We start from the raw sequence: 21474 nt of genomic DNA on the forward strand, positions 1-21474 counted from the left end.
TTTCCCTCAAACTCACACCATCACACCACATAGAAGATAGAAAAGTAGGTAATCAAAGCTATTGTTATCTCGCCCCTCACTGAAGCCATCCAGAAGTGAGACACTTGACAAATGCCCACTTACAGGGCAAAACAGTTGCTACCCACACGAAGGACCAAGATCCAGGGTCACATTGCATCCACCTTGTCATCGGGTACCAAAAACTTGATAGCCTGCAAAAGAAGTATGTCTGACCAGTCACAGGAAGGCACTCAAGTGGTCAAATAAATAAGCCTGAAATATACAGTCTCTACTCCTCACCATATAAAACCTGTCCTCAATTGCAATAAGGCAGAAGAAATCTGCCAGGCTCATTCACTGGCATTTCCTGCACTGGCTTCAAAGAAATCAGCCCTTAAATAGGACAGAAAGGGCAGCTGACACAGCTGTCTACTGAGGCCTCAACCCAGGAGCATGCTGTGCAATATGCCCTCTTCCCCTTCTACAGCCACCAGATCATTTTACTTCTGCCAAGTGGTCCCTTATTAGGATGAATGATTGCCCAATGGCCAACCCTTAACCTTGATTCTCTCCTCCCCTCACTGACAGCCAAGATATCATTCCAGATAGCTCCTCCTCCAATTTAGCAGAAAGAACAGCCAAAACTATTCCCCCTCAAACCCCCGTCAACTGAAGTAAGACCTATAGTAGTATTACACACAGCTTATTTCTCAAACCTACCATTTTTAGCGTTTTTACCAAAGACAGAATGAAAACATATAAAGCCCGCTTGTCAAGCTTTGGCATTATAAACTATGAAGGAGAGAAAATACAATGCTTTTAGATGTGATCTGGCAAAAAAGCTCTCAACAGTTCTTATGCTACCAAAAGTAACAAGATACAATTTAACATGATTAAATATGAAGGTTTGCATTCACTAAACTAATACAAGATGGTAGAGACTTGGTACAGCAGTTTATATTAAAAAGGCTGCCTTTGGGCCCTTGGGGTAGGGGAGGGAGCAGGCTGCATATGGTGGGAGGCAGAAGAGAGGATGTCACACTCTCAGTGAACCATGAATGTAACACAGCTGTCCAAAACACCAGCGCAAGCTTGGGTTGTGTTAGAAGACAACTCCGTGCCCCACTTTTAAAAAGCAAAGTCAGAGTCCACGCAGCTAAAGAATGAAACAACTGTGGTGAAAAGTCTAAAAGTCATGTATCGTAGCAAATGTGAGGGAAGAACTACAGATGTTTAGTGAGGGAGAACACGAAAATGTGTTCAAATATATGCACACTTGTCATGCAGGTGAAGAGAAAAATGTATGTGTTCTGCAGGAAGACAAAACCAGAACTAGTGAGTAGAAATTACAGAAAGATAGAGTTCGGTGTGACATAGGGAAAAACTTTCAGCATAGTAAGAAAGTTAAGAATGTGGGTTATGGAACCCAGAATGCTTGGATTAGAACACCAACTCCACTTACACTGTATGGCTTTGAATAGACTACTTAATTTATTTGTGTCTCAGTTTCCTTGCCTGTTAAAGGGAATAGTAATAATAATGACAGTATTTACCTCATAGAACTTTGGGAAGCAGTTCACGTAAAGCACTTAGAACAGAGCCTGCTCACAGTATATCCTGAAGAAAAAAACAATGTTAACTATTGCTATGACTGTTGATATAATAAATGAGATAACCTGAGAATCTTCCCACTAAATACACCTGGAAATGCTTAGAAAAATATAATAAACATCCTTTTAGTATGCCAATTAAGTTACTATCTCTCAGCTCCACACCTACCCTGTTACACTCTGCTCTGTGACACTGGGGCTTGGACTCCGCCAACCCTATCACACCTTTGCCAGCTGGCTCCCTGTTACGCTCTGTAGGAGGTGCTAAAGGGAAAATGGAAGGCAGGAACTTCCTCGTTCGTATGGCCTTTTGTTTCTTGACAACGGCAGTTGGTTCCTTCCCACTTCTTGCTAAACTCCCAGAACCAGCCTCAATGCGCCCCCCTCAGAGGCACCAGCACCAGCTGGGCAGAACTCAACCAAACCTGGCTCCTCCAGGCCCTTCCTGCGAACACCTGAGAAACCAGCAGCACCAGGAGACGCCCTCTCCTCAGAGAATCAGGGCGTAGTTCCTCCAGATCCCTTCAGACTTACAGGATCTGAGAACTCCAACCTTTCTTCCCTTTGTTTTTCGGCCCTAGATGAAGTAGCTGCTTAATGCAGTTATTACATCAAAGATACCCTTTTTGCTTGTCCAGCCCTCCAGTAAGGCTTTAAACTAATTCCCTTTACTGAGTTCACTTTTAAAATAGCTATGTGTGGTTTCTATTTTCCTGACTGGATCCTGATACATAGATAAACTGAGCTCACAAGAAAGTAAGGAAGTCCCAGGAAAAGCGACCTGACAGCATAGCTATCCTAGCAGTGTAAAGAATTTATAACCACCTCTTTGTCCAGGAGACAGATTCTGAGCCTACAAAGAGCAGCTGAGATCCCTATACAAAGGCTAAGACATTCAATAAAGACAGACCAGGGGAAAAAAATCTGTCCACAGGGAAATAAGGAAGATTGTCTTGCTCACCTAGTGAAGTGGGAGGAAAAAACCCTCCTAGGAATTCAAAACCATAGTCGTTTTGCGGCCTAAGCTCGTGGCCTGAAAATCTACAAGTAGAGAAAAATTACATACATTTTGGTCCCAGATTGGGACTAGCCATGAGTGCCCAACAGAAGCAACCACAAAGTTGCTCCAGAAGATATATGAATGGCCAATAAATATGTGAAAAGATGTTCAACATCATCAGTCATTAGGAAAATGCAAATTAAAACCACAGTGAGATACTACTACACCTCCATGAGAATGGCTAAAATTAAAAAGGCCGACCATACCAGGGTGCCTGAATGGCTCAGTCAGTTAAGCATCCAACTCTTGATTCCCCCTCAGGTCATGATCTCACGGTAGGTGGAACTGGGCCTCATGTCAGGTTCCATGCTAACGGCACAGAGCCTGCTTGGGATCCTCTCTCTCTCCACCCCTCCCCTACTTGCACTGTCTCAAATAAAATAAACTTAAAAAAAAAAGCCAACAATACCAAGTATTCGTAAGAATATGAAGCAAACAGAGCTCTCACATACTGCTTAAATGGTGTCACCACTTCAGAAAACTGGTAATTTCTTAAAAAATTAAACATATACCGCCATACAACCCAGCCATTCCACTCTGAAAAGGAAAGTATACAAACACTCAAAGATTTATACATGAATGCGCATAGCAATTTCATTTATAACATCCAAAACCTGGAAACAACTCAAATGTCCATGAACAGTGAATAAGCAAAATTACCTGATACAACCATATAACAGAATACTATTAACAAATTACTGATATATGCAACTAAATGGATAAATCTCACATGCATTATGCTATGTGAAAGGAACTAAGCCCAAAAATACAACTGTATGATTTAACTTATATAAAATTCTAGGAAACACAAATTAATCTACAATAGTTCCTGAGCCAAGGTGAAGGGAAACATGGACTGTAAAGAAGCACACAGAAATTTTGGGGAGTGATGGTACTGCTCTATAATTTGATTGTGGCAGCTTTTGATAAGTGTATATACATCTTTCAAAACTTTTCACTACAAATAAAGTTTACTGTACATAAATTATCCATAAGCAAAGTTGACTTAGACTGAGGGACAGAGCACAGTGGGGGAGGGGCAGAGCGGAAATCTGAAGCTGGCTCCAGGCTCTGAGCTGTCAGCAGAGCCCGACGCTGGATCGAACTCACCATGAGATCGTGACACTCAACCAACTGAGCCACCCAGCTGTCCCATGACCGCTAATTTTTTTATAAAACTTATGCAAGAGATGAAATCCCAGACTGAGGAATCACTATAAACCTCCAGTAGGATAAAATTAAATCCACACCATGTAATGAAACTGTAGAACACAAACAGCATGGGAAGATCTTTAAAACAGAGAAAAATGCAGGTTACCTAAAAAAATGATAGTTAAATTGTTAACACATTCTCAAAAGTAACAAAAAAAGCCAGAATTTCAGTAAAATAACATTTTCAACATGCTGAGAGAAAATATTTGGAAGCCTAGTACCCAGCTAAACTATCAAGACTAAAGAGTAAATAGGGGCGCCTGGGTGGCTTGGTCGGTTAAGCGTCCGACTTTGGCTCAAGTCATGATCTCACGGTCCATGGGTTCAAGCCCCGTGTCGGGCTCTGTGCTGACGGCTCGGAGCCTGGAGCCTGTTTCAGATTCTGTGTCTCCCTCTCTCTGTGACCCTCCCCCGTTCATGCTCTGTCTCTCTGTCTCAAAAATAAATAAGCGTTAAAAAAAAAAAGTAAATAAAGATGTTTCCCAGAATAATGTTTACCACTAACTGACCCTCACTGAAGAAAACATCTGAAAGATACATTCATCTCTTTAACAAAAATGGAACAAAGTGCAAGAAAGAATTGTGACAAAACAAATAGTAAACATATAACGGTAAAATGAAAAACTCACTGCAGCACAAAACATAATACTGTTGGGGCGCCTAGGTGGCTGAGCTGGTTAAGCACTACTTCGGCTCAGGTCATGATCTCACGGTTCATGAGTTCAAGCCCCACATCTGGCTCTGTGCTAACAGGTCAGAGCCTGAAGCCTGCTTTGGATCCTGTGTCTCCTCTCTCTGCACCTCCCCCGCCCCTCTTTCTCTCTCTCTCTCTCAAAAATAAAATAAACATTAAAAAAAAATTTAAAATAATGCTATTACAATACAGTAACAATTATTATTACTTAGAATTGTTCAATATTGAAATAGACTGCCTTTGGGAGTTGTCTCATTCTTGGAAGTGATCATTTTTGGGTTCAGACAACACCTTTTGAGAAGTTTGGTATACACTGGAGAAGAGACTTAAATAAATGACCCCCAATATAGCTACTGACCACAGGGTGTTATCAATTAGACACAGCTGTCAAAACATTCCCTGATCAGTTCTGCGTAGCCACCTGTGGCAGGGCTTGCCCCTATCCTAACAGTTCTAGAATTCAAGTATTAGTTCAAAGCATTCTTCTCGCTCCCATATTCCATAAGTAAAGAAGAACACTCTAGATAGAAATGTTTCTTATATGAGCTTTCAAGTAATATCTTCTAGCTTTGGGGAAGTACAGCTTTGGCTTTTGATTAAGATTAAGGAATTACAATTAGTCATCATTTGCTTAAACTTGGGCCAAGAAAAGAGTACTTTAGGGGCTTTTACAGACAAGTACGTGCTTCTTCCTCTAACGAGGAAATACCATACAGGAACAGAGAGGGAAGGAGTACATACACTAATCCCTGCTGACTGAAAGCTACCTTGCTTGATCTGAATGTTCCCTCCAGGTTCCCGTATATTCACAGCAGTAAAGATCTCCACAAGGTAGCCCCAATTCCCTTCCCAACAAGGTTTCTGCCCACCACAAAGTAACACACATGACGGTCCAGAACTTTGGAAAGACAGGACCAGGCAACAAACACCAGAGAGAGGAAAACACGGATCAAAGCAAGTATCACATTTTTAGAAGGCAGCCCCATTCCCCACAAAAAGAATACAGCAGTTCAAAAGCCACTAAATGAAAATGGGAAAGCCAGGCTCCTATTTCCTTTCAGTCCATGAAAGCTCATTCATTTCAAAGCATACGTTAATGGCCATGACATGTCTCACTCATAGCTGTCTAGGCATCAGGATAAAGGGACAAAAGACACTGTCTCCACCCAGAAGGACAAACGTGCAGACACTCTTCCAATGCAAGATGAGAAGTACTCTTCCAGAGGTAATGAAGACGGCGCACCCAGAGGAGGGAGCATCAAGCCAGTTAGGTTCTTTCCCACCCACAACCTTCACACATTTAGTCATAAATTTGTACTTTCTAAGATGTTTCCATGAAACAACCTACCTGATTTGACCCTAAGAACAACTCACACACAGCCCCCACACGGCCCCTCCCCCTCCCCCCCTCAAGCCAACCCTCAAACACCCCAGTACAGCCAACCACGCACTAGCTATGTAATCCTGGCCAAGAAAACGTTATAAAATACCGCCGGTTCCCTATCTCTAATAAAGTATAACAGGAAAATTAGAAATATTAAAAAGATGATCCATATAAAGGGTGTGGCACAGTGTCTGAAACGTAGTTGGTGCTCTGAAAACGTTTACTACCAATATTACTACTGCTATTGTTAACAATAATAGGCGGAGACTTTCCTGGGACCTCTCGCTCACAAGCCTTTCAGGAACAGGGACTACCCCGCACCCCGGTCGTCCTCAGACAAAATTCCACGGACACACCCCCAAACAGACCCTCCCACTATGCACGCCGGCACCTCCCCTCGGAACAGGCGCCCCTCCTCACACACCTCACCCCCGATAAATCTCCCCAGAGTAGGTTACGAAGGAGGCTCTCGGCTCGCACCCGCCTCTCCAGCACCCCCTCCAGCACCGCATCCCTGCGGGCGCCCAGACCGAACAGCAGCCGCGGGCCCGCGCCGGTTACCTGGCCGCGCGCTCCCGCAGCGCCTCACGCTCCCCCGGGATCGTCTTCGTTGCGGACTCGCGCCAGCGCTCCGAGCGCACAATTAGTTTAAACTATGGCCCCGCCCCCTCGCACCACCCTCTGATTGGCCCCTATCGGCTGGAGTTTCACGCAAGGGCACGCTTCAGGACCCGGGAAAAGGAAGTGTGAAGACCACTGGGAAGAGAGAAGCGGTGTCACTACTTCCGGAAGCCGGCCGCGACTTGAAAGCAAAGAAAACCACAAATCCCAGCACCTCCCGCGGCTTCGGAGGCCCGCCCCCCGGCGAACTACAACTCCCGGTAGGCATCAGGCAGCACTTTCGGCGCTTAGCCGAGTCGCGGTAGCGAAGGTAGTTACTATGGAGTTAGGCTGAGGAAGCAAGGGGTAGTGGGACGCCGAGCTGGAGGGAAAGCAACGGCGGGTGAGTCGGGCGGGAAAACAGGAAATTCACTCAAAGGAACAATTCGCTCTCTATAGAGAGGAGAGGAACACACAGAAAGATTAAGGAATTTCCTTTCTCGGGGACCTGAGATACCCCCGCACACACCCTTTACCCCTTTAACAACAAACAAGACACAACGTCCATATGGAATAGACCGGAGCGGGGAGGGGAGGAAAGGGCACCGAGATACATACCCATACAGATTTACAGATTTGGGGGCGCTTAAGAACATCCCCCATCACAAACCTAGGTCCCCGCTCCCCAATACGAATGCTTCAAATCCCTGACACTGGGAGATCTGAAACGCCCTCAGAAAATGGGTTGATTTTTCCTTTGATGAACTGAGACCTCTTCAGGACATAAGTAAACTACAGGCCCTAATACTGGAGCTGTATGAGGCTTGAAGTGTCTCTTTCCTTACAAGCAGGAAAATCCTAGAATACAGCCTCCTTCTGAGTCAGCAGCATCTTCCCACACAGAGTCATTGGGGGGCGGGGGGGGGGGGGTCCTGTCCCTAAATTATCTCTTCTCTCTTTACCTCCACTATGGTCTGTTTCTCGGAGCTCTACTGTTAGAGTTTCATTCCTTTTACAGTCTTCATGATGGATTACCTTTGGCAACTTACCAGCACTTTCACATCCAGTCTCTTGAATTTTGTGAGTCAAGGATATTTATTCCCATTTTACAGATTGGAAAACTGAAACCCAAAGAGGAGCAGTAACTTGCCTGAGGCCACACAAGTCAGTGACAGCTAAGACTAGATAGATCCCCAGTTCTCCAACTTCCAGCTGGAGTAGATTGAACTGCCTCAGAGAAAAGAAGCCTTTATGGCCTACATTGGGGTATTTACACTTCAGGCAGAATGAGTCCAAATCTTCCTTGAGAGCTTAAATGGGGAAAAGGAACTAGAAAAACTGAAGACAATGGGAATCAAACAGATTTAACAAAACTAAACGAAATTATCTGACTAATGCAACATCCACATCTGATGCTGCCATGAATAGCTGGCTTCTGGCTGGCTTCTAGGTGGCTGGTCCACTTACTATCTTACAGTCCCTCCAGGCTTGGTTCTAGGCCCACTTCACACCTCCGTATTCTCTTTGGTATTCTAATCCACCTCATTCACCACCTGTACACAGATGTACACAAGTATGTGTCCCCAGCCCAGCACTCATCTCTAAGCTCCAGGTCTATCTAGCCAATTGCTTCTTCCAACATCTTCGTGTATATCACAGACAATCCAAACTCAACACATCTGCAATGGATCATCTCTATGTACTCCAAGCCTGGATTTCTTACCATGTTCTCACCTCTGTCCAACATTATGGAAGCCAAAAACCCAAGAGCTATCCTTAATACAACTTCTATTTCGCATCCATCTCAAAGTTCTGTCAGCTTAAATAGCTTAAATAGGACTTCTCTCTGGTCCTAGCTACCATCACATCCTTCCTGCCTTCCTTCCCAGCCATTTTGCATGCTGCAGCCAGAGTAATCCTTCAAACCACAAATGTGATTTTGTTCACTACCCCCAACCCCATTTAAAAACATACCTGTGCCTTCCTATTGGTCTTAGCATCAAGCAACATCTCAGCCAGGCTCCTGTCTACCTCTCCAGCCCCCAGTCTAATATATATCCTTCCCTTTCTCCTCTCTAGTTATATAGCCTTCTTTGAGGTCTTCAACGTTGATTTCCAGGTAATCTTTCACCATAGAGCTTTTGCACATGCTGTTTTTTCTGCCTGGAATGTTCATCTTTTCTCCCTGCTATAATTTATACTTATCCTTCAGTTTTCTCAATCACTTCTTTGGAAGGTCTTCTCTGACTGCTCAGACCAGGGTCAAATCCTTCAATTATACAAGCTCATGTCCCTCTCCGTTATAGTATTATTACTGTTGCATTTTAAAAAATTTTTTAAATGCTTGTTTTTGAGAGGAGAGAGAATGAGTGGAGGAGGGGCAGAGAAGGGAAGAAACAGAGGATCTGAAATGGGCTCTGTGCTGACAGCAGAGAGCCCGATGTGAAGCTCAAACTAACAGACCATGAGATCATGACCTGAGATGAAGCCAGATGCTTAACCAACTGAGCCACCCAGGTGCCCTGCAATTTTTTTAAGTGTTTATTATTTAGAGAGAGCGCACATCTGTGCACAGGGGAGGGACAGAGAGAGAGAGGGAGAGAAAGAATTCCAAGCAGGCTTCATGCTATCAGTGCAGAGCCCTATGAGGGGCGCAAACCCATGAACTGTGAGATCATGTCCTGAGCCAAAATCAAGAGCCAGATGCTTAACCGACTAAGCCACCCAGGCGACCCATCGTTGTTATGATTTTTACGTACTGATTAAGCACCTACTACTTGCCACCACTTTGGCATATGAGAAAAACATGGTTCCTGCCCTGGTGGAGTTTATGGACATACAGATGGTAAACAGATAATCTTAGGAGTGCTACCATGGCAGTAAGTATATGAGTCCAGAAGAGAAGTTCCACATCCAGATTGGAGCATATATATAGGCTCAAAAGGTGATACCTGAACTGAGCCATAAAGAAGTAGCAAGGCAAAAGGAGAGAGAAACTGTATTCCAAGCAGAGGAAGGTAGATGTGTGGCAACCCAGTGGCAGGTGCAAGGAACTTAATTCAAGTAGGTGTATTAGCTGGGCTGCAGAATTAGAGATGAGGAGCAGCGATGGCAGTAGAGAGGTAGGCAGGAGCTAGGTTGAATCTTGGACTTCCCTATGGCACCTGGAAGTATAACCTCCCACTAGAGTATGTGGTAGACTTTTCGTGCCATTCTTTGACTTTTCTTCCACCTGTAGTCCCTGACCAGAAACCTTCTCTAGGCCAGGCCATTTAGTCTCTTATCAGATCTCATCTGATTATTCCCAAAGCTTCTTATGCCATTGTGTTGCTACTTACCTGAGAGGGAAGGAATAGGCTATCAACAAATCAAACTCCAATTGTTGTAATTTCCAGAAACTGAAAACAAATATCCATCAACCTAGGATTGGTTAAAGTTAAATTAAGTAAATAAAGTAGGATACACACAAATTCTGTGAAATACTCTACAGTTATTAAAAGGGTGAGAGTCTACAACATTTTTTTAAGTTTATTTATTTTGAAAGAGAGAGAGTGGGGGAGAGACAGAGACAGAGAGAGAGAGAGAGAGAATATCCCAAGTAGGCTCCACGCTGTCAGTGCAGAGCCCAATGCAGGACTCGATTTCATGAACCATGAGATCATGACTTGAGCTGCAACCAAGAGTCAGATGCTTAACAGACTGAGCCACCCAGGTACCCATAGAGTCTACAATAATTTAAAGAGAAAAAAATACATTGTTAGCTAACATTACAAGGACAACCATATTTCAGTATAAAATCAGTATGCATCAAATCATAGACTTTTAGTTTCTACTTGATGTACTTCTCTATGTTGTTTGACTTTATTCAGCTATCATGTTAACTTTTAAAATTAAAGATAAAGTAAAAGATATTTCTATTTTGGAAGAGAAAAATTCCAAAACAAGACAAGTATTCCTCTAAAACTGTCATTTGTCAAGTTAACCTGGATAAATGAGGAAGGCACTGTGATCTGACTGGTTATGAGGCAGAATAGCAGCTGGGAAAGACAGACTCCAAAAACGCAGCCACTGAAGTGAGCAAGGCAGCCTCAGGTTTTTGTCAGTTTGGGTATACCTACCCAGCAGCCAGATTTACCATGTGACACCTGAAGACGCAATTCATTTCTTCCTTCATTTTTCCATTATCCATTTGTTCATCAAGCCTTTAGTGAATACCCATTCTTTGCTAGGCTCAGTGCAGAGTAATGGTGGGAAGAGAGAAAGAAGTCTGATTTCTGTCCCTGCCCTTGAGCTTACAAGGAAGGAATAGGAAGTAGTTTATAAAGAAATGTACAGAGAATACAACTGCTTCTATGTATTAAGCACCTGCTGCAGGACATAGAACAGCACTCAAAATAGGTTTGTCTCCATTTTACAGGTGAGGAAACAGGCTGCGATAAAATTTTGTTCAAAGTATAATACAGGTATGTATCAGTTAGCTATTGCTGTATAGCAAACTATCCAAAACCATACTTTGAAACATATAGCTTAAAACAATACACATTTATTATTGCTTCCAAGTCTTTCAGTCAGCTATGTTTCTTCTGGTCTTGGCTCAGCTCATTAATGTGTCTGCAGGCACCTGTGGGTTGTGTGACTATCCTGAACTTGACTTGGTATAAGCTGGCTATTGGCTGGTCTAGGATGGCCTCAGGTGGGAACACTAGCTCTGCATGTATCTCACCTGCACGTTTCTCACATCCCACCAGTAGGCTAGCCATTTTCTCTTGGCACAGGTAAAGAGCAAGAGGGCATGCCCTCTCTTTAAGCTTCTGTTAGTTTCATATTTACCAACATCCCATTGGTCAAGGCAAGTCATATGGCTGAGCCCAGCATGAAAGTGGATAGAACTACAGAGTTATAGGGCAAAAAGGACAGATACAAGGAAGACCATGAATAGGAACAATCAAGGGAATCAATCTATAGGACACATTGATCAATTTTTTTCTGGAAAGACAGGCTTCATCAGAGGGTACACTAGGCTTGGGAACTGAAACATAATTAACATTCACTAAATAGGCAGCTATTTCTTAGAACTTGATGTGGGCTGGTTTGCCACAATCGATGGAATCCTAGCAGGCTTTTCTGTGCCCATGACAGACAGGGTTCTGTTATTTACTATCTTGGCTTCATTCCTTCTGGTCAGGTACAGGGCAGCAGCCACTCCACAAATGTTTGCAGAATTGAATCAAGTTTCTTACTGTGAACGAGGTGTGGACTGAAATAGCTGAACCTGGGAGCCAATTGTTAGAAAGAACAGCTTAGCATCAACACTCCCAAAACAGAAATCCTTGTATTTGGCAGTTTCTCATTCATTCCTCCCACGAATATTTCTCGAGCGCCTGTTGTAAGCCAGGTTCTGTGTCAGATGATGAACAAAATTTAGTGCCAGCTCACAGCCTGGGCTACTGTTTAAATGGAGAAGAGTAATAACCCTCTCCACCTGGCAATTTACCTAACTACTTGGGGCCCCATGTTTAATACTAACGCATCCAGAAAAATGCATCAGGAGCTGGTGCAACACAAAATTCTCAGTGAGGTTCTCGATGGTCAAGGAAACTAATGACAAAATTCTGCCCTTAAATATTCTAAGCTAAAATCCACGTCCAGTAGTGCAGAACTTTGGGGTCCCAACCCAGGACTTTGAGAAAATTATCCAATCTCTCAAAGGCATCGAACCTGTTGTAGGTGCTCAAGTGGAATGGGCTTCTCTGTCTCAGTGAGAACACAAGCCAGGTTCCTGTGTCTGGAAAAACATGTGTTCTTTGTTGTCTGTCTGTTGATTTGATACCTAAAAGATTCTGGTCTCCCTAATCAACCCACCAGTTCCAATTTAACAAGAGAATTCAGCTGTGAAGCGACTCAAGGTGGCACTTCCACGAAGCTCAGTTGAGACTGCTGCTTTTTGAGAGGAAGACATCATTCAGTTTCCATTCTTCTACACATGTGAAATCACCAAAAAAAAGGAATTTACTTGAACTGTATTAAATTGAATTATAAGCTATCAAGTCCATGGTTTTTAAGGGAAATTTCATTTTAAGAGAATGCACGGATTTCATTTTCTGCGTACAACCTGTTTGCTTCTTTGAATCAAATGATGAGAACTCCATATCCTAAGGCTTCCCTTTTTACTTTGGCTGCCAGGAATTTCAGAGATAACATAGGCTGTTTCCTAATTGTTAGATACATCTCTCTCCTTTCTTCTTTAATTTGCCTTCTAACCTTTCTCTTCCATGTTTCCATTTGCCACTAGTCATCCATGGCTGTTGAGCACTTGACAGGTAGCATGTCCACACCAGGACATGCTATGTTAAGTGTAAAATGTCTCAATTATTAATATCAATTATATGTTGAATATTTTGGATATATTGGATTAAATAGATTAAGCTTCATCTGTTTCTCTTGACTTTTCATGGTTACTAGAAAATTTTAAACTATATACTTGAAAAAAATTATGTATGTGGCCTGCATTTGCAGTGTTCGTTATATTTCAGTTGAACAGCTCTGTTCCGTAAATCATCCCGTTTTATGCATGTATTGTTGTTGTAAACTACCTCAAATCCTTCTGGAAAGCAGATGAAGTATAGTAACTGCAAAGGCGATGATGGCAGTGGAAGCAATGAGGAAGGGGAGGCTGACTGGGACGTGCACTTGTTGGTCTATTTGTCTTTTGTTTGTATGTGTCACATTCAAAACCCCTTGGTGTAAAGTGTGTTCAGCTCTCTTCTTCCCAGGTGAGTAGTATTCTCATGGCTCTCTCCAGTCTCTTGAAAATTTCTCTGTTTGAGTTCATTGGAATTGGAAAGGATCTAATAAAACAATTCACACCACATTGTAAATGACTGATAACACTGTGTTCACCCCTCTCAAGGGGTATTTCCATTTTAACAGGGAACAATCCCTGAACCCAAAGGAATGAATCCCTAATGGTGGAGTTTCAGGCATCAGTGACAGGTGAGTGACTGAAGTAGACTCTGGTTTTATGTGTATGTGTTTATATACATATGACTGTATTCGGGATGTGGCTGAAAATAGAGTCTATTGAAAGGAAATGGGGCTGACAGACATAGGGCCTATGGAAAGGAAATGGCGCTGACAGACAAGCTGAGCAGAGGTAACAAGTCCCCAGCTGGTCAGATTGCAAAGGGCTGTCAGACACCTGATCCAATGCAGGTGCTCAGGAGTTTGTTAAGCAATAGAATAGCCCAGTTGATGTCACCAGAGTGTAGGTACCAAGACAGCCTCCATGGTAACTACTATGGAGTAGCACAAAGCGGGGCTCAGAGTAGGATGCAGGAGGCTATGATTGCAGTCCACACTGACTCATTGGCTTAACTTTCGGCAAGTGCTTTCATCCTGGGGTCTCAGTTTCTTTGTGTAGAAAGAGAAATGGGTGTTACAATTATCAATGAGCTCTAAGGGATGTAAAAGTTCTCTGAGAAGTAGGAAGGTGCCCTACAAATGCAAGGAACCATGCTTAATATCTTAAAATAGAAATGCAGCCAGGCAAGCCTTGAGTGGTAGAGGATAGAAAGGAAGGGTGGAAGGCTATGGGGATACCAGAAGGCCTATGCCCCTATACCTGCAACACCAGTCCTTCTCTGTCCTCCCAGGCTGAACCCGGACTCCCAGGGCCAGTGCTTACACCTGACAAACGATGGCCTGAGCTATGAGCAAAGAGGACTATATGAACACTTCAGTGCAAGAGCCCCCTCTTGACTACTCCTTCCGAAGCATCCATGTGATCCAAGGTCAGCCCACAGAGTACAGCACTCCACTCACCATAGCAACAGGCTGGGTATAGTCCCCAGGGAGAAACCAGTCTTCTACTTAAAAGCCTAAATTCCTGTATGCTTGCAATTTTGTTGTTTTGGGGAGGAGTAGGGGTAGGGAGGTGGTAGGAAGAGGTGGTAGGAGTGGGAGGGATAATTGATCCTCTTTGAAAGAAGCCAGCCTACAACAGTAAAGTCAGGTGGAAGAAAATTGGGAAACCAGTCTATCAGCCAATGGTTTTATTCTCCTGTTTTTACCTGAAGAGACGAAAAAACTAATGAAAACACAAGCAGAACCCTCTCTCCTCTAAGGACACAAGCCTATTCTGATCACTGGTAAAACATGCAAGGTCTCGTTATTAACAATGGGCATGTTTCCAGTTTAAATATTTATTGACAAATATATTCATTCCAGTCATATCCAAGTTTATTCCATCATCACCCACACTTATTTCAGGTTTCAGCACTGCCCATGCTCATTCCCATTTTATTATTCAATGTCCTTGTAAATAGGTGGCTCATACTCTTCAGGAAGGGACAGAAAGAGAGAGAGAGAGAGAGAGAATCATATTCTCAGGAGAATATGCTTCTTCCCAAGGGAATTCTGCTGTCCCTAGACTTTGCCATCTGCCCTCACAGAATACATGCTGGCACCCACATATCCTAGCCCCAGTATCTGGCTTTGGTTTTCTCACATAGGCAATTGGTGACTAATTTTAAGCTCAGAAAAAAGGCAAATAGTTATCCAGGAGGTACTAGCCTTGGCTTGTGTTTAGGGCACTACTGGGCTCCCACCAGCCACAGTGGTAACTCATGTTCTGTCATGGACATACACTCACCTACCATGATCTTTATTGGGCACTGCATCACTCTTAATTGATATAGTCTGTGTTTCACAAGGGTTTGAGCTGTAATGGTCATGTACAAGATAGCTGAGGTGACAAATAAGGGAATAGCTGAGTGGGGAATAGCTTTGTCCTCTATGGAACCCTCAGAATAAGGGGACAATCTACTACAACCAAGAATAACCACACAGCACAAACCATGATCTGTACAGATGCCCTTTCATTGAATCACTAATATTTACTGAGCACCTATTTAGTAAGCACATGTGTATACACACATGCCAGGCATTGTGCTCCTTGCTGTGTGTTGTAAGGAGGAGAAAAAGACAGGTGCATCCAAGCCCCAAAGGCCCTCTGGTTCCACAGAACTTGTGGAAAGAGTTTAGGAGTACTTGATAAACTATTTGCTTGAAGTAATCGATAGATGGATTATAGACTCTGAAATGGCAGGGACTTTAGACCACATCCAACCCAAAGTCCTCTAACTTCTGCTCGCTCGTGAACCTACAGTGGTAAGGGAGTCCCCTATGACACCCACTTACCAACCCCTCCCATTATGAGGTGAGGAATGAGGCAAAGAAGTTATCATCAAACTAGCTCCCACCCTCTAGAAACACGTGGAAAAGTTGCACAGCAATCTTTCAGAGATATGAAGACAGGATCACATTTTCCCCAGTCTTCCTGGGGCTGAACACTCCACAGTTCTTTGGGCACTGATATTTGTGGTCTGTTTTCCAGACCTGCCTTGGCCTACTCTGAACAAGGCAGCTTCAACAGATCCTCAAGCAGTGCACTACCGTGGTGGAGTCTAAGGGAACAGAAGTATGTAGCAGCGGGATACCCCATTCCACCCTTGATACCAGCAGCCCCAATAGGAGCCTCAAGTTTTAGGCAGCACAGTCCTGCTAGTGGCTAATTCTGAGCTAGAGATCAGCCCATGCTTGGTGGCATTCCTCAAGCTGCTGCCTCATCAGACTGGATGCTAATCCATATGGGTTTATTTTAACCCTTTTATTCAGCTGTGTCATTTCATTGGGGGTTCTTGGGATATGGTGGTGGGGAGGGGACAGGATAAGGAGTTTATTCATGAGCTGGAGCACTCTGCTCCAGTGCCCTTCTGCCACCTCCCCCCAACTTCCTGCTCACTCCAGCATTAAGGCAGAGAGCCATCTGGTGGATGCTGCTGGATGTGCAGCAGAGGAGGAGAGGAAGTTAACACTGGGAGGAGGGGATGGGAAGGGAGGAAGCATGTCCAGTGCGAGTTGAGGGGAGTGACAACAGCTGGCCAGGCTCAGCAAACCCTAAATACTTACTTCCCCTGAGGCAGGTTTTGACAAGTAATGAAGGGCTTAGGGAGAACAGGAAAAATGTAGTCACCTCAGCCATAGCTGGTATCTGGTTCTGGCTCTGCCACCATGAATTTGGGCAGGGCCTGTCCTTTCTTTGACCTCATTTGTCAAAACGTGAGTGGGGGCCTATACAGATGGATTGTAAAATTAGTGTTCCCTATTCTCTCTCCTCCTTAACCAAACTTTCTGAGGGTGTTGTTTACACTACCTGCTTAGATTTCCTGAACCGTCCCTTCACCCTTGAACTCAGTCCAATCTAGCTTCGTCCCCAGGCCCTCGTCATTTCATTGAAATAGTCCTCACCAAGGTCACAAGGAGCTTCTGAGTTGCCGAAATTAGTTTTCAGACCTTATCTCCTGAAACTCACACTTATAAACTATGGATTCCCCAAGCATCTGTAAAATTATCTTCTCGAGGTTCTCCCTCCGATTATTCATTACTATTTAATAGACTCCCCTTCCTCCTTGTCCCTTCTCTCTACCCTCACTCGTGTGGAATCTCATCTATTTCTCTAACTTGTACACCTTCTATGCTAATGATTCTCATCTCTTTCCTGAGCATCAGACTTTCATATTCAGCTGCTTACTTGGCTTCTCCACCTTTTTGTGCTACAGGAACCTCAGACACACACCAAGGCCAAGCCTTCCAACCCCAGTTTCTATCTTTCTAATTCCTTATCATTCACACAAACAAGAAACTGGGCACTACCCTTGATTATTCTTCTACTCTTAACATCCAATCAATCATCAAGTCATGCTGATTTTCTGTTCCACTTCATCTCTTGTCTGGATGACTGAAAGAGCCACATCGGTCCTCAGTCCCATCCACTCCCTTTAATCCATACTCCACACTAAAGCTTCAGAATGATCTTTCTGTAGGGCACCTGGGTGGCTCAGTTAAGCGTCCGACTCTTGACTTCGGCTCAGTAAAATCACAGCTCTTATTATCAGGCACCAACTGTGCCTTGTACTGAGTTCTTTTGTGGAAGAGGTAGCTAAACTACAGCACTGATTTTTCATGAACTCAGGCTCAAATTTTAAGAAATAAAATTTCTTATCTAGGATCCCTATCTCACAGTTCATGAGTTCAAGCCCCACATCCGACTGTGCACTGACAATGCAGAGTCTGCTTGGGATTCTCACTATCTCCCTCCCTCTCTTTAGTAGTATCTCATGTAGTATCGCTCTCTCAAAATAAATAAATTAAAAAAAAAAAAAAAAAAGAATGAGGGGCTCCTGGGTGGCTCAGTTGGTAAAGCATCCAACTTTGGCTCAGGTCATTATCTATGGTTCCTGGGTTCAAGCCCTGCATTGGGCTTCCCACTGACAGTGTGAAGCCTCCTTTGGATTCTCTCTCCCTCTCTCTCTCTCTCTCTCTGCCCCTCCCCATTTGCATGTGTTCACTCTCTCTCAAAAATAAATAAACTTAAAAAAAAAAAGATCTTCTACATTGAAAGATTTGAATCACCTCATTTGCTTAAACCCTCCACTGGCTTCCCATTGCCCACAGGATAAAGTCCAAAACACTCAGCCTGCAATTCAAAGCTCCTTGTCTTTTTCCCCCTTGCCCACCTTGTGCAGCACATGCCCATATATACACACTGTTCCACACCTCATGCCTCTTCTCCTGTCATGCTGTTCTCACCCTTTGCACCCTTTACTTGGTTAATGTCTCCTGATCCACTGAGTTCCATCGCAGGTTTCAACTTCCCTAAGTTCCCAGACTATGTTAGGAGCCCCACTTCATAGTTCTGTTGCTGTTACATTGCCAGTCTGTTTTCATCTTGCTGGTATGAGCTCCTCCAAGGCACAAACAACTGCTTCATCCCTGCCCTGTTACTCATACAGAGTTTGGCATAGACCATCTCTCATTTTGTTTACTGCTATATATCCAGTATCTGGCACATACACAGTTGCTCAATATTAATGCGAGAGAGAGGACATCAGAATGTGTTGTACTTTAGTGAATGCTATGGGCTCCACCAGCGGATAAGTCTAGATTTTGTGCTATCATCTCAGTTCAAGTCTGACAACTCTGGGTTCTTAACTTCCATAAAATTAAGAGTGATTTTGCCTCCCTCAACCCCTCAAACAGGGGTGGTACACAAAGGACCCAATGATATGATAGACATGAGGGGACCATGTGACCCAAACCAAGAGTTTGGGATGGGAAGTCTTTGACCCTCAGTCCAAGCTTATTTGGATTCCTGGGGCCTATGGGACAGGGTCCTGGACTGACTATTGGTAGAGTCATACTAGACTCAAGCATGGGCTATGGTCCTGCTAGCCCCTCCAGCTATAGCTTAGGCTATAAATCCACCCAGCTCTGTCCCTTCCCAATGCTAAGACAGAAAAGCAAAAATGATAACCCAAGTCTTACTTTGTCCCCACAGATCTGACAAGCGAGGAGCCAAGAACAGGGCTACGACCACTAAGGCACTCAAAGTCAGGGAAGTCACTGACCCAGTCCCTGTGGCTGAACAACAATGTCCTCAATGACCTGAAAGATTTCAGCCATGTGGTTTCACTGCTTCTGGAGCATCCAGAGAACTTGGCCTGGATCGATCTATCCTTCAACGACCTGACTTCAATTGACCCTGTGAGTACCCAGCCCTGAGAGTCCAGTCAGGATGGGCTTGATCCCACCTTTTCTAGCTCCCAGCCTCTCTACTTCCCACATATTAGCAAAGAAGTAATGAGGCAGTGTGGTACAGTACAAAGTACATGGCCGTGGGCTCAGAGAGATGTAGGTTCAAATCCTAGATCTTACTGTGTGACTTTGAGCAAGACACCCAACCTTTCAAAATGTCAGAATCCCTGTCTGAAAAAATGGAGAGCATATGCCAGCATCATAAAGGTTTTGTAAGGATTAAATGAGAATTATGAAAAACAACTGGAACATAGCAGGCTGCACTAAAACCACAGCTCTTGTTATCTGGCACCCCCTGTGCCTTGTGCTGAGTTCTTTTGTGGAAGAGATAGCTAGACTGCAGCACTGATCTTCCATGAACTCACACTCAAATTTTAAGAAATAAACAGAACTGGCCCTTTCTTGTCCAGGATCCCTATCAGAGGGAAAGCAGCTAGAGAATGACTTGGTAACTATTCCCCAGGTGTAGAGATCCCAATTTAACTACTATTTGAAAGCTTCTCTTTTGTACCTAGCATGATGTTCTGTACCCCGTCCCCTGTTGTGAAAGAATCTTAAATCACTAAAGATGAAAAGGCCTTCAGTGTAGGGCCAGCTAAGGCTCAAGGAGAGGCAGGAGAGCCCAGGCACCTGGCAAGTCAGTGGCTATGCTAGGAACCAGGATCATATCTCCTGCACCTTAGATCATAGCTCTGTGTCAATGTGTGTTAGCCCTTCAAAGCTAAATGAAAAGTAGGTTGGAGTCGTCTGCAGTGGCTGCAGCGGAATGGCATAGACTGGAAATCAAGTTGTTTCTCAAACTCTTCCTTCTTTGCCCACAAGCCAGTCCTGAGCACAGATCCAGGACCCTGTCCATTCTGGCTTTTGGTTTCCTTCCCTCAACAGGTCCTGACAACTTTCTTCAACCTCAGTGTCCTCTACCTCCATGGCAACAGCATCCAGCGCCTGGGAGAAGTGAACAAGCTGGCTGTCCTCCCTCGACTCCGGAGCCTGACACTCCATGGGAACCCCATAGAGGAAGAGAAGGGGTATAGGTGAGCGCCCTGCCCCTGGGCTGGGCTCCCCTGAGGGGGAAAGGAGGTGGGAAGATAAGAAGTCCAACACCGTTATTCTGCCATGCTGGGACAGGGAAAGGAGTAGAGACCTTTAGGCATTTCTTGCCTATCAGGAGAAACTCTGTCATCCCCCAAATTATACTTAAGTTCCTCCATTCCTTGCAATTAGGGGAGATAGTGGCAACTGGTGGAGGGGGAAGGAGGTTCTGGTGCAGGGTTGGCCCCCAGCCTGAGTCTTCCCCACAGGCAATATGTGCTGTGCACCCTGCCCCGTATCACCACATTCGACTTCAGCGGGGTCACCAAGGCAGACCGCACCACAGCTGAAGTGTGGAAGCGCATGAACATCAAGCCCAAGAAGTTCCGGATCAAGCAGAATGCACTCTGAGGTTCTCAGGCCCCAGCAGTCCTGAGAGGATGGTCAGTTTGGTTTAACAATAAACGAATTGAGCAGTTGAGCAGGTGCGAAGTCACCTGTGTCATGTAAAAACGTCCTCCAACTCAGGCACTTGTCAGTAGCTCCAGTGTTATTTGGCTGAAAGAGGGAGGCAGTGAAGGAAAAGGCCTGTTTCAACACCTGGGACATGGGGGACCTGGGTTTACTGGTATGTCCTTGGGAGACTTACCTCTCTGAGCCCTTTCTTTACTCTTCAATTCAGACATGCTGGGGTTAGAGCTGTTTCACAGAGTGCCAAGTTTCTGTGGAGATCCCTCAGAGAAGACGACAGGCTGTGATCTTTGAACCCCCCACTTCGATCAGATCAGGGTATTTCTGCTCTGTCTTACATGTCGGGATTCTGCTTGAGATTTCATTTGATAAAGGGAATCTTCTGCTTGAAAACATTGGCTTGCTGGCTCCATATCAAGTATTCTTGGTCTCTGCCTTTATCCCCCAACCCTGGGCTTGTTGATAATTCCACTGAATTTGAGGCAGGGCCCCAACAGCAAGAGCTGCCTCAGATTCAAGTCTGTTCAGTTTTGACAGTGTTCCCATCACCAAGAAAGGACAAGCATGGTCTTATCCAATCTGACGTTAGCCCAGGCCAAGTTCTGGCTAAGACCGGGGAACCCTGAACCCTTATCTCCCGGATTCCTCTTAATGCCCCTAGAAGACATCCCCCACCCCCCCACCCCCCCCCCACCCCCCGCATCCATCTCACTGCTCACAGACCAGAAGTAGTATCAGGGTGGTGGGCAGGACAGAC

The 21474-nt window shown here is 44.5% G+C and overlaps 2 protein-coding genes across 5 annotated transcripts in view; one reads left to right on the forward strand and one right to left on the reverse strand.

Annotated features, from left to right (window-relative positions):
• The window catches only part of NUMA1 (nuclear mitotic apparatus protein 1), a 73350-nt gene extending 66706 nt beyond the window's left edge, over positions 1-6644 (reverse strand). Inside the window, exon 1 of the mRNA XM_086678162.1 lies at positions 6522-6644. The gene's annotated coding sequence lies outside the window, so the exon portion shown is untranslated. The remainder of the gene's footprint in view (positions 1-6521) is intronic.
• A 95-nt stretch (positions 6645-6739) lies between these two features.
• Positions 6740-20727, forward strand: LRRC51 (leucine rich repeat containing 51). 4 transcript variants are annotated; one of them, XM_086678203.1, is made up of 6 exons: positions 6870-6963; positions 13491-13553; positions 14213-14350; positions 18958-19163; positions 20100-20248; positions 20516-20727. In XM_086678203.1, exons 3-6 carry the CDS (start codon positions 14269-14271, stop codon positions 20655-20657), a joined length of 579 nt encoding a protein of 192 aa, XP_086534329.1. In that variant the 5' UTR covers positions 6870-6963; positions 13491-13553; positions 14213-14268; the 3' UTR covers positions 20658-20727. The 4 variants fall into 4 exon arrangements, with proteins under 4 accessions (XP_086534331.1, XP_086534329.1, XP_025784033.1 ...); XM_025928248.2 differs by having other exon boundaries at positions 6916-6963; positions 13471-13553; XM_086678205.1 differs by lacking the exons at positions 6870-6963; positions 13491-13553 and adding an exon at positions 6740-6841.
• The last annotated feature ends 747 nt before the right edge of the window (positions 20728-21474 follow it).

Source organism: Puma concolor, chromosome D1, assembly GCF_028749965.1.
Source record: "Puma concolor isolate L17-30 chromosome D1, mPumCon1.1.hap2, whole genome shotgun sequence".
Classification (NCBI taxonomy): Eukaryota; Metazoa; Chordata; class Mammalia; order Carnivora; family Felidae; genus Puma; species Puma concolor.